We start from the raw sequence: 17,066 nt of genomic DNA on the forward strand, positions 1-17,066 counted from the left end.
CGATTTAGACTGACTAGTCCAGCAATCAAAGACAGCGAAGTGAACCAACATCAGTCAATATCAGTGGCAGAACTTCTGTATGTGTTACGCAGGGGTGGTCAGGAGACAGGCCGGGCCGGGCCAGAGGGCTTAAGTCAAAATGCCAGGGCCGATTTTTTTGTGCCAGTCCAGCTCTGAATCAAGTTATGCCATTTTTGCTGTAACATGGACAGAGCTGTCTTTTTTATCTTACACAAACACACACAATTAAATACGTTTAAAAAACAAAAATAAACCTGCTTTTTACTTCGATATATGGACTACATTATTCTGTTGGCTCGTTTGCAACACCCAGTGGGCATTAGTGGTAGTGCTCTAAAGCGGTTCAAAGTGGTGAGTCCCACTCCACCCCACTGTCATATGGCGTTCCACAGGGTTCAATCTTGGGGCCGCTGCTGTTTTCATTGCATTTGTTGCCACTGGGTTCCGTCTCAAGAAAACGGTATTTCCTTCCACTGCTAAGCAGATGACACTCGTATCCATGTCAACTGTAACATTCATTGCGGATCTGTTTACAGTATGTGAATCATCACAGCGGCATGTTGATACTGTATGATGTAGTTTAACTTTAATATGCGTGCCTTTGAAGCCCATCATGATTTTGCAATACCGTGCAGGTTGTTTACTGTTTTTTTAAAATGAAATAGTAGACATTGTTTCAGTACGAGATGGATGTGCCATCTAACCTGAATGTCAGCACTGCATTTGATTATGTGAGTCAGTGTTGCATATTACGTTCTTTGAAAGTGCAGTTTGACTTTGAGCTTCATGTTTTATCTCTTGCAGAAGATCGCAGGGCAGGATGTGGTGGTGTACAAGGCCCACATTATCGATGTGAGTAGAAAAACTAGCATGATACATTTTATGAGTGCAAACTGGAATATATTTTTCCTACGAGTATGTATCATTCCAAGGAACAAGAGCTGTCCTGGAGCGAACAGTGAACAGCGTCAAAATCTTGTGATCTAGATGTTTGCAGATTAAATGATACAATTTGTAGGAATTAATCATAATAGACATGACAGTCTACGTCTGCCTTTCACAGACTGCTCTGGGTGTGTTGGCTGGTCTGGCGATGTTTTTGTCGCTGCTGAAAACAGTCAGCTGGAGGAGGAGGGCCGCCTCAGTGGCCATCAACTTGAGGGTAAAGATTGTACAACAGCACTAACAACCTTTTTTTTTTTTAAATGTGAAACTTTATTGTCTTTTCATCCTTTGTCATTCTGACTAGATTTGCTTGACGTTTCTGTTGTTCTATGCTGGAGATCTGGCCAACGTTTTCATCCTTATTACGCTAGCTACTGGAGTCTACTGGCTTATGGTTTGCAAGGTTGGCTTCATTTTGTTCGTTTAGCTCAGTAAATAATTGGTTAGTTGGTTTATTGTGAATGATAAACAAAAAATATTAGTAAAATAAGGAATTTTGTGTTTAACTCGTTCACTGCCATTGACGGCTATAGACGTCAAAAATTCATTTGAACTATTTCTATTAGTTTTACATTTTTTTCCCACTTTTTTAACAAGAGTATGAAAACCTATAATTTTTGTTTATTGTACATTTAGAACAGATATAAAAAAAATGATTAATCGTGAGTTAACTAGTGAAGTCATACAATTAATTAGGATTAAAAAAAATAATCGCCTGACGCCCGTAATTTTTAATAATCTTTTCTCTCTTTTTTTAAATTGTGTCAGGCGATATTTTTTTTTAATTGTAATTAATTGCATGACTTCAATAGTAATAATTTCATATCTGTTCTAAATTTACAATATTTATTTTCTAGGTTTTCATACTTTTGTTAGCAAAAGTGGGAAACATGTTAAACTAATAGAAATAGTTCAAATGAATTTTTGACGTCTATAGCCGTCAATGGCAGTGAATGAGTTAAGAACAAGCAATGCAGAAACTGGATAGACAATCTTGTTTTTAATTAGAGATTTGTTATTTCTCCTATTTGTAGGCCCAAGATCAAGTGTTGAAAGAAATGCCACTGCCCCATCAGGAAAAACATTTTGTGACGTTCATCATTTGTGCTTTTGCGCTCAAGGTGAGTCAACTGAAAAATCGAACACTTTTCAATGCAAACCCATAGTGGTCACAGAAATAATCTGGCAAAAGTAAAAAAAAATTTTTTTTTAAAATGTAATTAACTCATTCACTGCCATTGACGGCTATAGACGTCAAACAATTATTTTAACTATTTCTATTAGTTTAACATTTTTTCCCACTTTTGTTAACAAGAATATGAAAACCTAGATTTTTTTTTTATTCTATTAGAACAGATATAAAATTTGTGATTAATCGTGAGTTAGCTATTGAAGTCATGCGATTAATTACGATTTTAAGTTGTAATCGCGTGACGCCCCCTAATTTTTAATAATCTTTTCTATAAAAAGAAAAAAAAGATTATTAAAAATTAAAAGAAAAGAAAATGAGAAGACAATTTTGATTAGTAAAAATTAGGGGCATCAGGCGATTGAATTTGACTGAGTGAACTTGTGTTCTTCCAGGGAGTGCAGTTCCTCCACAAGCTGATAGTGCAGGTGTCTGTGGATATTTTTTTCATTGATTGGGAGAGGCCTCGAACCACAGCGAGCCGGACAGTGACAGGTGTTCTTTCGTATTTGTTGCTAATATTTGTTCTTTCGTACAGTATAATCACTGCATGCTCTGCTTTTACCAGCCACTGGGCAGCAGAAACACGATTATTTACCTGTCAGCATTTGGAGGACCTACTTTGTGGCCAATGAGTGGAACAAGATCCAGACCATCCGCAAGACCAGACCCACTTTTCAGATCATGGCTGTACTCTTCTTCCTTGAAGTACTTCACACTCCACACACGCTTTTTCATTTATGCTTTTGCTCGTTCTCATACTTTCACGACACCACTCAGGTGTTGGGTTTCTCGAAATTTGCTCTCAAGGAGCCACCTTCCGAGTTCGTCTCACAGGTGGACACGCCTTCTTCATACAGCACAATTCTGCGCTATGGACTGGCATCGGCACTCTGGATCTGCATCGGGCTTCTGCAGGTTTTCAGTTTGAGCTCCCATTTTTTTACAAGTGAAATCGTGCAGCTTTGATTTGGCGTTCCGAAAAGTATTTTGTGTTTAGTGAATGTGTGAGTTCAGATGCATGTGTCTTTGTCCACTCAGGTCATTTTCACAGTCTTTTACGAGGTTTGCGTGGTTGACAAAATCCGTCAGTTTGTGGACCTCTGCTCTATCAGCAACGTGAGTTGGAATTCCCGCAGTCTGTATTTAGATTTTTTTTTTTTTTGTATCCGCTTGTTTATACTTTCTGAAGTGTCCTTGCAGATTTCCGTGCTACTCTTGCCTCAGCGATGTTTTGGGTACTATATCCACGGACGCTCTGTGCATGGTCATGCTGACACAAACATGCAGGAAATGAACAACAATTTGAAGAGAGAAGCGGTATGTCCACTTGGCAACTGTGTTAGGGGTTTCTATAGAACAAATGTTCGTTTTTTTTTATGCCTCCAATCTCCACTTCTTTGTAAACTAAAATTTTTTATTCAGTCTCCATTAATAGCCACTGTTTTCAGTAGGCTATTTGTCCGAACCAAGGTTATTTTAGTTAACTAAAACTAACGGAAAAAAATAAAACTACAAAAAAATATATATGTTAACGAAGTAAAATAAGAACGAAAATGCTTAAAAAAAAAAAAAAGGAAAACTAACTGAAACTAACGATAATTATAGCAAAAATGTTCACTGCCATTGACGGCTATAGACGTCAAAAATTCATTTGAACTATTTCTATTAGTTGAACATTTTCCCCCCACTTTTGTTAACAAGAGTATGAAAACTTATATTTTTTGTTTATTGTACATTTAGAACAGATATCAAATTCTTGATTAATCGTGAGTTAACTGGTGAAGTCATGCGATTAATTAGGATTAAAAAAATTAATCGCCTGACGCCCCTAATTTTTAATAATCTTTTCTCTCTTTTAAAAAAAAAAAGGAAAACTAACAAACTACATTTTATGTTTACAAAACTAACTACAATTAACTATAATTATAACAAAAATGTCCTTAGTTTTAGTCTTTGGTAATAAATTTAATGCACGAGCCTTTGGGGATGGTTTTAAATGTGATTTTTAGTAGATTTATTTTCATGTTAACCGGAATAAGGACATTTGAAGGTGTGTCACACAAAAGTGACGTCATCTAGCAGCAGCCAATAAAAAAGAACCTTTAAATGACGTTGCTCCTCCCATGGTGTTTTTTAAATATTGCGCACAAGTAATACACATAAAAAAAACTAATACTGAAACTAACTAAAACTAAGCATTTATGAAATAACTAATATAGACCAAATGTTTTAAGTTTTTTTTTTTTAATGCCTCCAATCTCCACTTCTTTGTAAACATTTTTTTTTTATTCAGACTCCATTAATAGCCACTGTTTTCAGTAGGCTATTTGTCCGAACCAAGGTTATTTTAGTTAACTAAAACTAAAGAAAAAACTAAAACTAAAAAAAAAATATATATATTTTTTTAAAAATGTTAACAAAGTAAAATAGAAATGAAAATGCTTTAAAAAAAAAAAAAAGAAAAACTAACTGAAACTACATTTTATGTTTACAAAGCTAACAAAAACTAACTATAATTATAGAAAAAAAATCCTTAGTTTTAGTCTTTGGTAATAAATTTAATGCACGAGCCTTTGGGGATGGTTTTAAATGTGATTTTTAGTAGATTTATTTTCATGTTAACCGGAATAAGGACATTTGAAGGTGTGTCACACAAAAGTGACGTCATCTAGCAGCAGCCAATAAAAAAGAACCTTCAGATGACGTTGCTCCCATGATGTTTTTTTAAATATTGCGCACAAGTAATACACATTAAAAAAAACTAATACTGAAACTAACTAAAACTAAATTAAAACTAAGCATTTATGAAATAACTAAAATTAATAAAAAGCTAACAGAACCACCTTGAAAAAGAATTAAAACTAACTAAATTCCAAAACTAAAATGAAAAATTCCAAAACTATAATAACTGTCGTCCGAACTGGCCTAATCTTCAAAATCAAGCTTAAAATCACAGAAAATGAAACAAATCTAAGTGGAACTGCTCATTAATCTCACAAAGGAGCATTGATTAGGTCAAAATTGACCATTAAGGCGGTAAACATTGACCATGAGCTCAAACCAAAATAATCATTTGACCACGTCTTTTATTACTGCAAATCTTAACATATAAAAAGTGCATTTCTTTTTTTCTGTTTTGCCCTGTGAAGGAGTCACTGTGTGGCCAAAGAGGTCTTCTTCCCAGCACAGACATGCAGACTTTCCAGGTGGCTCTTTCCACACGGCTGCGCTCTCAGTATGACAGAATACGAGAGTCCTTTCCCGGGGTTTGTACCTCACTCCCCTGTGAATGTTGTAAAAATAATAACAATATTTTTTTAAGTGTAATTCCTCACTATGTTCATGTCCAGAGATACAGAGCAGGAGGGGTCATGAACCCTGACTCAGCCAATGAGTGGGAGCAAAAAATCCGGGCCTACCAAACTATGAACCACTTCCTTGGATCAGTCATAGATCATGTTGGTGTGGCACTAATATAGATGTTATTGTTTTCTGTTCAATGATGCCTCTTTTGTTGGTCTCATGATCTTTTTGTCACTCCAGGTCCACCCTGACATGGATTACTATGTCAAAGATAAACTGGCATTGGAGAATGTCATGGGCATGGAATTCCTTGAGCCAATTGACAAGAGCATTTTTTATAATGGTATCGATTTTTGGTTTGAAAACAGCGGATGTTGTTGTTGGTGCGTGCTTAACTTTTATTTTCTTTGTCCCCACAGATGAAGGCCACAGTTTCAGCCATGTGCTTTTTCACGGACACGAGAGCACACTGCTGATATTCGACACGTTGTTCTTCTGTGTTGTTGACTATGCGTGTCAGAACTTTGTACTCGCGGGACTGCTTACGTACATCCAGCAATTGGTTAGTATCGAATGCATGGAATGTGCGAAGGGCACTGATGTTTAAATCGATGTCTTTCCAACAGATGTTCCGAAAGATTCGCATTTATTTCGGGAGGAAGAACCTTGCCTACAAGACTCAGGTGGATGAGCGATTTCTGATGTAATTTCCGTGGAAGACAGGGAGAGCCTTCAAAATGTCAATGATGTTCATAATGTTTTATATTCACTTTTTTGTTTTGTTTAATGCATACTATCAAACATAATGGAATTTATACAAATGTTTTGTATTTGGTCTGTTGCGTAACATGCATGATTATTAGGGGTGGGAATCTTTTAATGTCTCACGATTCGATTCCGATTTTTGGGGGGTTGTACGATTCGATTCAGAATCGATTTTTGATTCAAAAATGATTTGATTGACAATGATTTTTGCTTCAATCTATAGATGTGCAAGTAATCGTTATGATATACTCCAATCTGACTCGCTAATGCTAATTAGCGCGCTACTCGCGGCACTTTTATCACTCAAAAGAGCGGCTCCACGCTGCAAACAAACAACTTTTATTGCAATAACTTGATTGTGACTATTTCCGTCTACTCTCTAATGTGGCTACAACTTAACAGTGTATTAGACCGCGTGGAACCACACTGACCCTAAGTAGCCAGATCGGGTACATCATGAACAGCGCTCCGAATAAACACACACAGAAAAAGCCAAGACAGTATAAAATAATTTAAATAAAATCGATTTTGGAAGTACTCCTGTTTGAAATTTTTTATTTTTTATTTTGATTTGATAAGATTGATTTTAAATTTTACTTTTGTTTTTTTAACCTGAGTTTTATTTTACTTTTATTTCTGAATCTTTTGATTGTTAATTTTTTTAAAAAAAAATTTAAACTTGACTTTTATTTTACTTTTATTTTTGAAGCTTTTAACTAATTTCATTTAATTTTAATTTTATTTCTGAACCTCACGAATTAAGCACTAGATTGTCATTTATCCAACTCACTTGCTTGATCACCTCTACTATTATTAAATTGTAATAAACTTTGGAAAATCCTAGCCAATTTTTATATTATTCCGCTGCTTAAGGTAAAGGTTCTTTTGATAAATTTTACTGTTTATTGTTAGAAGGATGACTGTTAACAATAGCAATTAAAGATTCTATCTAGAGTTAGGATTACTTAGATTAAAGTATTTCGACCCATTTGTACAGGAACCTAGCGCTTGAATTAAGTAACTTAATATATTTCTTAGTGTCAGAGTTTATTTGATTTTGATAGATATAACTCAATATCATCTGAGTTCCCAAAATATAAGATTTTATTTATATTTTAGATATTTTAACTGATAAGTAAAGTATTACTTATTTCTTGAATTTGATTCAAACATGATAATTACAACTCGTTTGTGGATTAGTGTAGTAACAGTAAAAAAAAAAAAAAACACTGGTAAACACAGAGACTTGTCGCAACTCCAGACACAAGGTGGCGGTAGTGCTTCACAAAGCCCGATGCTAATACCCACAAACGAAAAAGAGCCCGCACACCATGGCGACAGGGACGCTACTGTTTATTATTAGCTCCAGATTTGTTTTCACGTTATTTTTGGTGCATTTTAATTCAGTTCACTCCCAGCAGTATGTAATTCCTTTTCAAGCTCCCTCTGATTGCGGTGTGAAAGAGTTCTTTGACATCTCCAATTTGTCATGTGTGAGCTGTGGTGAAAATAAGAAACGCAGCGCTGCAGGTACGTCTTAAATACAAATGGTTTATTAATGTTTAAAATTCAGCAAATGCTTCTATATGGCGCTGAGGAGAAGATGCCGAAAGTCTATTCACTTTCTTCAGTCGACGACTATGCGAGCGAACAAACTTTCAATTTGAAGCCGCGTTTTATTTTCCATGTTTATGTGCAATGTGAAGTAACTCAATACCTGAAATTGTTTTATTAATAATGTCACCGTGTAAGGGAAAAAAATAGCACGAGCATGCGTTTCCAAAGAGCTGTAAGAGCATACGGTTCAGTTTTCAACGCTACTTGTATTGGTAAGGCTGATTTCGTATGATAAATAAGATTAGTAGCATGGTTGGTAGTGGCTAGCTCACAGTTCTGATTTCAGGTTAGAATCTCGGCATCTCGGGCTCCAGCTCAGCTGCAACTCTCATGAGGACAATCACTTGCTCATCATCTAAGTTATTAAAATAATCACTTATTTTCCAGGCCTGAGTTGCATTTGCCAAAGTGGATTCCGTACAGTCACGACTGATCTGACATCCATTGCTTGTGAGGCCTGCCTGCCAGAAAAGCCTGTATGTGCTGTTTATTAAATTATTTTGATGTTTATCTCACACAAAACTGTGTCATTTGTCTAAAAAGTTAATGAGTTTTCTGGTTCCATTCCAGGCAGTCACTCGAGATGGTTTCGGTTGCATTCGTTGCCCAGGCAGTATTACTGATGAGGGCCGGTGCCAGTGCCCTGCAAGACATATCCTCGGTGAGTAATATATCTCGCCCCGGTTAAAAGTAATGCCGTGGTTTTGACTTGTCTGGTTGTGATTGTTTGTTCCAGTGGAGAGGGATGTCAGTGGAAACCTTTTGGATGAGGCCACATGTGAGATGTGTATTGGAAATGGATCCGCTTTCTCAGTGCCAAACAGCAGCGGTGACAGGTATAATAAGTACCGTACATCCAGGAACTGACATTAAAGTCAGATTGACATCTTTTTAAGCCAAAACCGAGTCATATATTTGCCAATAAATTAGCAGCCTGACATTAATAACGTTTGAAGTAGATATCTGATTTCCTTTATCTGCATTTTAATGCGTTCAGCAAAACTAAATAAATAAATACCTTTGAGAAAATCAACGCACACAGACCAAGTAACTTTTTTTTTTAAATTTTTACTTCTCCTGATGCCATTTCACTCTCTTGGAACCACCATTATCGTGTATGTTTTGTCACTCAGGTGCGAGAGATGTCAGGCTTCGTTCATCAAAAGCTCCTGTGTGTGCAATCCTCCCTCCGTGTTGGTGAGCTCATGTCATCCTTACACTTCAACAACACAGACAATTTGATCCAATTTCCTTTGTAGAGTGGTGGGTAGCAGGGCCAAGGAGGTACCGATTACTATACCTAGTACCCGTACCTTATACTATTAATAGCCCTCTTAAGATACACAAAAGCCCAAGATCAGATGAGATTTGAACCCTGTGCCAAATAACTGTGGGGCAGATATGCTAATCACTATTGAACCGTGCTGCCCTCTATTGAGTAAATTATATGTGGTCATTATTGTGTTATTAAAACTAAGTGGTGTCCAAGACATATGTGATTTACTGTACGTACGATATATGAACATCTGGCAAAGACATTTTTTACTGTATGTAGTATTATTCATTGTTTTTTTTTTTCACTGTGGCTTTCCAGGCAGGAGGCTTGTGTATCCCACCAGGCAGCCTTTCCACTAATGTCAATCCCAGTGTCAATTTTGCTCAGTTGGTGAGTATCATCATCTTTGTTACCTCCGCCAAGGAAGTTGTGCGTGTATGTGAATTTCTTAACGATGGATAACAATTCTTCCTAGGATGGTTCCGTTAAATTTAGGCATGATGCCACACACTGATGATTCCAAAACAAGTAAATACTGTAATATAATTTAAAAAAAAAAACATTTGTGGAATATTTTATAATCAAAAAATAATGCATTTAAACAAAGTTATTTATAATGTAATAATTTTGGACTATATTTATGACAATATATTTGTCAATATAGGGCTCCAGACTGCCGTTAGTTTATTAATTGGTGGCATTGTGGTGCTAAAATTTGAGTTAGTACAAGTAAAAATTTTCATCTACTTGCGCACGTGGCCACTAAATTAGCCGTTTTTAAAAATGATTATTATTGAATATTTTTTGTTACTGTTGCTTCACAATTCAGCCCAATTATTAATAATATAGTGAGAATAAGTGGAATTGTGAAATTTTAATTCACATGTTAATTTACAGTGTGCTGGCCTAAAATTTCAGGCTAGGGGCCACTGTGCTCCTAGTAAAAAATAAAAATAAAAAAACTAAAATGGTCTGGACCCCTGCAGTGATTTTGTTTTTACTACATGAGCTTTGTGCTGTGCTGCAACAGAAGCTTTAATGTCAAACAAAGAAGTTATCTCCACCATATTTGGCAGAATTTAACTTCTTCGTGTGTCATCAGATCTACAGTTTGTGATTTGCTGTTTTTAAATCTCATCTTCTGTCAAAAAAATCTGGATGAAATGAGCTGCTTTTCAGCTCTCACATGTCTTTTGTAGATTGCATCTGTTTTATATGATATTGATTCTAAAATAAATAAATAAATCTATTTTTTTTTGCTTTTGCTCCACTTGCAGAAGTTCAGCATCGCGTCTGCCTGGTTCCTCAAAAATCTTTACTCATCTGCTGCAGCCTGCCTTGTAATTCTACACTTTCTCTAATGGTAAAGCCAGCCCTGTGTGATCTTTACGCTGAATGTTAAGACATTTTCTGTCATCAGAGCTTCTCCAACCTGACGGCGTGCCAGGCCCTGGGCAACATGTGCGTGATGAACATGCACTCCTTCAGCGGCGTGAGCGCTGATGCCTGCGGCCTCTTTAACTCCGTCTTCAGATCACAAGCCGCTTTTAGCTCCACTCAAGACATCTCCTACTGGTAATCAATCACATAGATTATTAGGTGCATCTTAATCCCGCTCTGACCTCAAATTTGTCTTTTTCCAGGAGACATAATCTACCATGGCTTTACTATGGCGATGAACCAGGATTGGCGAGCCGGGTCCTTCGGACTGATCCAGTCCCAGTTGGCTTCAATTTCAGAGGAAGAAACAAGGTAGGCGATGACATTAAATCACAAAATATTCCTCGTCATTTGCTCATTCTGTTTGTTTGACAGAACACAGACATTAAGTTGCTTGCTGCTGTTTATAACGTCAGAGGTGAGTTCCTTCGATGGGAAAATGTCGGAGGAGCCAATCTCCAGGTAAGAGTTGAGCTGGAATAGAACAATACTGTATTTTAATCAGTGTTTCTGCAAGTCATTAAAAAGCATTAGAGGTCATTAAATGGATTTTGCTTAGAATAAATTGATAATAATTAAATACATTAATAGAGGAATTCAAAATTGAAATACTATTTTTTGTTCATCTTTTATTTTACGTACAACGTTGCGTAAAGGAGTCATTATAACACAATTTAGCAATAATAAATATGCAACAAAAAAAAAAGAATTTGTAGGGACTGATGACTAATTGTAATTTACAATGAATAAACAACATAGCATTTTGGAGTACACAAGTTGCTTCATGTTCTAAATACCAATTGCTCTGAATTTGAAAAGAAAAATGTAGTGTTCCTATCACCAACGTCCAACATGAAACACTAATGCCACCTAGTGGCTGATTTTTTTTTTTTTTACCTCAACACAAATCTATGACTCATAACTGTTACCTGTAATTTTATGAACTACTTACTATAAAAGTTTGCGAGCGCCTGGTCTAATGATGCCCCTCTGTTTCAGACTTGTCCAGAAACACCCATCAAACGGGCATCAGCATTCAGTTTTGGCACCGCTTACCAAGAAAGTGTAAGTTAACGGCTGTTTCCTTAACAGTCCAGTTGTTTTTGCCTACAACTCGGTTCACGTGTGTGTTTGTAGTGTGATCTTTCCGTGGCAGACCTGCTGCGTGATCATCCCGAGCCGTTATTTTACGATGTGTTTCTGGACCTCGGTGGAGAAGAGAGCAGAAAACTTCTTCCCTTGCCCACATTGGTCCTTAACCAACAATTTAATGGAAAGTTCATTAACCAAGGTAAGATTTATGCGCTTGTGTATGATTGTGTTGCATGTCTTAATATTTTGCTCTCCGGGCACAGAAAGCTTGACAAGCTGGTACCTGTCCCGGCGTATGTTTCTTGTCGACGTGCTGAGCGGCAGAGAGAAAAGCGCAAGCGTCCTTCCTAAAGTCATCCGTGTTGCAAACTTTGTGAAAATCAGGTGCGGATTCACTCGTATTGAAGACACGGTGGAAATAAATGTTTGTGTTGTTGTTGACGTGCAAATGTCTGCAGGTTCCAGTTGGTTCCAGGCACACAACAGGGTCAGGTGTTCCCACCACTGATGACTGTGGAGTACAAAGATGTATTGGTCACGGATGTCAACACACAAACGGTGTCTGTGAGTCACTTCTTTTGCTTACTTTTTTGCATTGAGAGACTTGTTGCTTGATCATGTTCACTCAGTGCTGACACAGATTTTGGTAAGTCAATAGACGCAGGCCAGTGATTGGTCGAACATGTTATGACACTCAGTTTTCATGCAAACATTAGTCAGCCTATAACGGGGGTCAGCAACTTTTCCTGTCAAAAAAGTCATTTTAGGCCAAATAAATAACAGAAAATCTGTCTGGAGCCGCAAAACCTTTGAACATTTGGATGAACTGCTTTTGTGTTAGCCTAATGTACTGAGGGCCCAAGAACTAATTAGAGCTACACCATAAAAGAAAATATGCAGCATCCAATACTTGGAGACTCGTTTTTTTCTACCTTTTCGTCTTTTGTTTTTGGATTATTATTTTTATCAGACTGTTTTTCATACATTTTTAGACTTTTCTGCCTTTCTGTAAAATTTCGGGCATTTTTTGCACATATGGGATTTCTTTTTTTGTTTTTGGACATTTTATTGTTACGTTTTGAACGTTTTCACGTCTGCCTTTTTTTAAAATAATTTTCTGACTTTTTTGGATTGCAATTTTGTGTACATTACATGGGAACTTTATTTTACCTTTCATCTGTCTTATTTACAAATTTTGACTTTTTTGAATATTTTATTACTCATTTTTGTTAAATCTAAATTGTTAATTCATAGAATATTTTATCTAAAAAATAAATAAATAAGTATGGAAATAAAAGTATTCATTTCTACTAAAAAACATATTAAGTTAGTTGTTTATTGAAAATATGATGTATCATGGTCAGATTTTTTGATATTATAAAAAATGTTGTGTTTAGACTTTTTATATTCACTGTTTGTCAGTCATTACAATATTAGTGAACGGTGGGAGTCATAATGTGTCAATTTTGTTACTCAATCATTATACAATCATTAGTCAGTTTACATGTGAATGGAATTTCTGTTTTGTTTTGGTTCATGTTTTTTTTTTCTTAAATAAAAAATACAGTGTAGTAAATGCCACATAAGAGCAAAACAGCACTACCTGCTGGCGCTGGTGGGGTACTGCAACCCCTATGATGCAGACTGACTGACAGTTTACAAGCTTTCACTATTAATACCGCTCTCTCCTGCTGCAGATGAGCTTTGCTGTGGAATATGAGATGGATCAGAATGAGGCTCGCCTGAAGACGGATGTGAGTATGAAACCAAAAGGCATTTTTAACCATTTCCCACATGCCCCTGATACATTTGTGTGGCCACAGACAGCTCTTGGTGTGTTGGCTGGTCTGGCTGTGCTCTTGTCAGTGCTCAAAACAGTCAGCTGGAAGAGGAGGATCGCCTCACCTGTTGTTGACTTAAGGGTAAAGCATCTTACAAAGCATAAACGAGGACTTTACAATGTGGTTGTCAATCTTGAAAATTCTCTTCCTCTTGATTTCAGACCATGCTGATGTTTTTCTTGTTTTACGCTGGAGATCTGGCCAATGTTTTCCTTGCCGTCACTGTGGGAACTGGACTTTACTGGCTCATTTTTTACAAGGTGCGCTTCATTTCGGCCAACCAAAGATGTACATTCTCTTTTTGTGTAAATTTTAATAACATAAAAAAAAAACGTTTTTAGGCCCAACAGCATGCCTCAGTGTTATTACCACTCCCTCATCAAGAGGAGCAATTTGTGACGTACATCAGTTGTGCCTTTGCGCTCAAGGTGAGTCACGTGCCAAATAAGCGTCACTCGTTTTGAACGCTAGAGGGCGTCCTACTACTGCATATCATGTATTTTTATGCTCCATCCAGACAGTGCAGTTCCTCCACAAGCTGATTGTGCAGTTGTCTGTGGACGTCTTCTTCATTGACTGGGAAAGGCCACGCAGTAAAGCAAGCACGAACGTGCCAGGTGTTTAAATAAATAGAAGCCACTAATAATGCTTTTAATTTGCTGGTAGTGTTTCTGTTTCATATATGATTATTCTCTGTGCCGGTGTTTCAGCCAATGGTCAGCAGAAACGGGACCCCTCTCCTGTTAGTATCTGGAGGACCTACTTTGTGGCCAACGAGTGGAACGAGATCCAGACCATCCGCAAGATTAGGCCAACCTTTCAGATCATGGCTGTGCTCTTCTTCCTTGAGGTGCTTCTTGCTCTACACATTTGATTTGTTTTGGTTTGGTTTTTTAAATTGACATTTTGTGTAGGTGTTGGGTTTCTCAAACTTAGCCCTGAGGGACCCCTGGCCAACTCTGCAGCGCCCCCCAGAGGTGTACACACCTTCATACAGCCTTACTATGCGCTATGGTCTGGCGGCAACACTTTGGCTCTGCATTGGAATTCTGCAGGTGACTTTTCACTTTTTCACTCTTGATTGACTATTCATGCGGTACTGACCCTTATTAAACGTCATCATTTATCCAAACAGGTCATTTTCTTCACTGTATTTTATGAGCATTTTGTGGAAGACAAAATCCGCCAGTTTGTGGATCTCTGCTCCATCAGTAATGTGAGTTATTTACTGTATTTTTACTGGGCATCACGGTGGCCTATTGAGTCTACATATTTTCTCCATTTTGCCTTTCTAGCATCATGCATGTTAGGTTAGTTCAAGACTAAATCAGGGGTAGGCAAGTATACAGCCAAATTTTCATTCAATTCATTTCGTAAAAAAAAAAAAAAAGCAATTCATTTCAATAGGGAAAGGTCATTTGAGATACAAGAGTTATGAGCATGGTCATGGAATGAATTAAACTCATATCTCAAGGCACCACTGTATCTTTTTGTTTTTACCTCCTCTATGAATAAAAGGGCTCAACGGTCTTATTTAAAAATCAGATGTGGCCCTGGATTGAGCACAAATGTTTTTTTTTTTTTTAACTGTTGTCACTTATCTGTCTGTTAAGTTTCCCATAAGTGTGTTTTGTATTTGCAGATTTCCGTGCTGCTTTTACCTCAGCGCTGTTTTGGCTACTACATCCATGGGCGCTCTGTGCATGGCCACGCTGATACAAACATGGAGGAAATGAACAACAACCTGAAGAGAGAAGCCGTATGATCATTTTTACCATTTTTGTTCAATTTGCATTAGTATTACGTGTAATATTTCCCATGTGAAGGAGTCACTGTGTGGCCAAAGAGGTCTTCTCCCCAACACGGACATGCAGACTTTCCAAGTGGCCCTTTCCAACCGGTTGCGCTCACATTACGACAGGATCCGGGACTCCTTCACCAGGGTTTGTGCCTGTCTCCACTCAGAATGCTGCCAAGATCAATATTCACATTTTAATGTTTGACTTTTTCATTCATTTGCAGCGACATGGACCGTCAAGGCTCATGGACGCGGCCTCATTCACCCAGTCAGACCAAAACATCCGGGCCTACCAAACCATGAACCACTTCCTGGGATCAGTTATAGATCATGTTAGCCACCCACATAAGACTTTAAATATTATTGTTTGCTCCATTCTATTCTATTCCTATTGTAAATTGTTGTATTCTATAGTCACTCTGTTTTCTTCTCCTCAGGCCCACCCTGACATGGATTACATTGTGAGGGACAAACTGGCACTGGAAAGGGTCATGGGCATGGAATTCCTTGAACCGAATGATAAGAGCATCTTTTATAATGGTATCATCTTTCTGTTTGAACACGTTGTACTTGGTGATGCATGCATGCATAGATAATGTCTGTTTGTCACTGCAGATGAAGGTCACTCCTTCGGTGATGTGCTCTTTTATGGAAATGAGGGCACGCTGCTGATTTTTGACACGCTGTTCTTTTGCGTGGTTGACCTCGCTTCTCAGAATTTCATACTTGCTGCTGTCCTTACATACCTAGAACAAATGGTTAGTATTTTGTGCCTATGCAGTACAGTAAAGTACACTGTAACACTAATACTTGATTGTAAAAGAACATTTGTTTATTCCTAACAGATATTTGAAAGGATTCGCAATTCTTTTGGAAGGAGAAACCTCGTCAATAAAACTCTGGTGGATGACAGATTTTTGATATGATCATTCATAATGGCCGTGTTGTTAAACTGTAGTTTGTGGGAGGTTTTTATGGTGCTGTATTTGCAATTAATTTTTTAAACATTTTTACATACCTGTTCCTGATGTGTATATATTTTTCTTGTAAATGTATTTTTCTAGATTAAAGTGTTTTGTAATTTAATTTTATACACTGTGCTTTTCTTCTTATTTCATTTTCTGTGATTTGGGCAAAAGGTGGGGTACGCCCTGGGGCTGGTCACCAACCCATCACAGGGCACGTACATTATATACTCGCGTTCACACTACTGGACAGTTTAGAGTCCTTGGAAAAGCAAGCAAAATATTTCCCATCTATGGGTTTATTAAGAAAATTGGTTGATGTTGGTTCTACAAATCCTTTGTGTGAAATGTGTTGTTCTTTGCCAGGAATAACAGGGTAGGTTATTAATGTGAGAACTTTTCTTTTTTTATGACGTTTGCAAAGCTGGTAGGAACGCATAGTTTTGCTAGCATAAATGTTGCTAGCTAGTTATTAGTTTTATTTATTTCCAGTAGAAGCATGATTTCCTCGGCGTTGTGTCCTTTTCCTTGGTGTTGAACGGTGGTTGGTTTAGCTCTTCATTAATTTTTTTATTAACAGTTCTCGAGTTATCAAACCTTGTATGGAAAGTCATGTTAAAATGTGTTATTTATAACTTTACTACATGGTGGAAAAGTTTTTAATTAACTTGAAATATTTTTTATCTTTATTTTACTAATGTTGGTGAATTAGTACTACTTTTACCACAGTCTTTTTTTTTTTCTTAAATACAAGTTCAATATCTGTACTTCTACTTAAAAGAGTGCGAATAAGTACGTTTGCCACTTGTGT

At 37.1% G+C, this 17,066-nt stretch overlaps 2 protein-coding genes across 3 annotated transcripts; both read left to right on the forward strand.

The window, feature by feature from the left end:
• The first annotated feature begins 631 nt into the window (after window positions 1-631).
• LOC144058224 (meckelin-like) lies at window positions 632-6,763 on the forward strand. 2 transcript variants are annotated; one of them, XM_077576558.1, is made up of 15 exons: window positions 632-752; window positions 826-873; window positions 1,085-1,183; window positions 1,271-1,369; window positions 2,001-2,087; window positions 2,551-2,650; window positions 2,724-2,863; window positions 2,936-3,073; window positions 3,197-3,274; window positions 3,359-3,475; window positions 5,308-5,424; window positions 5,509-5,616; window positions 5,702-5,804; window positions 5,881-6,023; window positions 6,088-6,763. In XM_077576558.1, exons 1-15 carry the CDS (start codon window positions 708-710, stop codon window positions 6,166-6,168), a joined length of 1,503 nt encoding a protein of 500 aa, XP_077432684.1. In that variant the 5' UTR covers window positions 632-707; the 3' UTR covers window positions 6,169-6,763. The 2 variants fall into 2 exon arrangements, 1 of the variants encoding a protein (XP_077432684.1); XR_013295407.1 differs by lacking the exon at window positions 6,088-6,763 and having other exon boundaries at window positions 5,509-5,620; window positions 5,881-5,933.
• A 451-nt stretch (window positions 6,764-7,214) lies between these two features.
• LOC144058223 (meckelin-like) lies at window positions 7,215-16,381 on the forward strand. Its single transcript, XM_077576557.1, has 28 exons — window positions 7,215-7,756; window positions 8,231-8,319; window positions 8,414-8,504; window positions 8,580-8,679; window positions 8,977-9,040; window positions 9,438-9,509; window positions 10,397-10,459; window positions 10,540-10,694; window positions 10,763-10,871; window positions 10,935-11,021; window positions 11,559-11,624; window positions 11,697-11,850; window positions 11,915-12,035; window positions 12,110-12,215; window positions 13,349-13,405; window positions 13,475-13,573; window positions 13,654-13,752; window positions 13,834-13,920; window positions 14,010-14,109; window positions 14,203-14,342; window positions 14,407-14,547; window positions 14,628-14,708; window positions 15,135-15,251; window positions 15,319-15,435; window positions 15,515-15,622; window positions 15,728-15,830; window positions 15,906-16,048; window positions 16,136-16,381. The coding sequence occupies exons 1-28, from the start codon at window positions 7,558-7,560 to the stop codon at window positions 16,214-16,216; spliced, it is 2,949 nt and encodes a 982-aa protein (XP_077432683.1). The 5' UTR covers window positions 7,215-7,557; the 3' UTR covers window positions 16,217-16,381.
• Window positions 16,382-17,066: the final 685 nt, after the last annotated feature.

This window comes from Vanacampus margaritifer, chromosome 9 (genome assembly GCF_051991255.1).
Source record: "Vanacampus margaritifer isolate UIUO_Vmar chromosome 9, RoL_Vmar_1.0, whole genome shotgun sequence".
Taxonomy (NCBI): Eukaryota; Metazoa; Chordata; class Actinopteri; order Syngnathiformes; family Syngnathidae; genus Vanacampus; species Vanacampus margaritifer.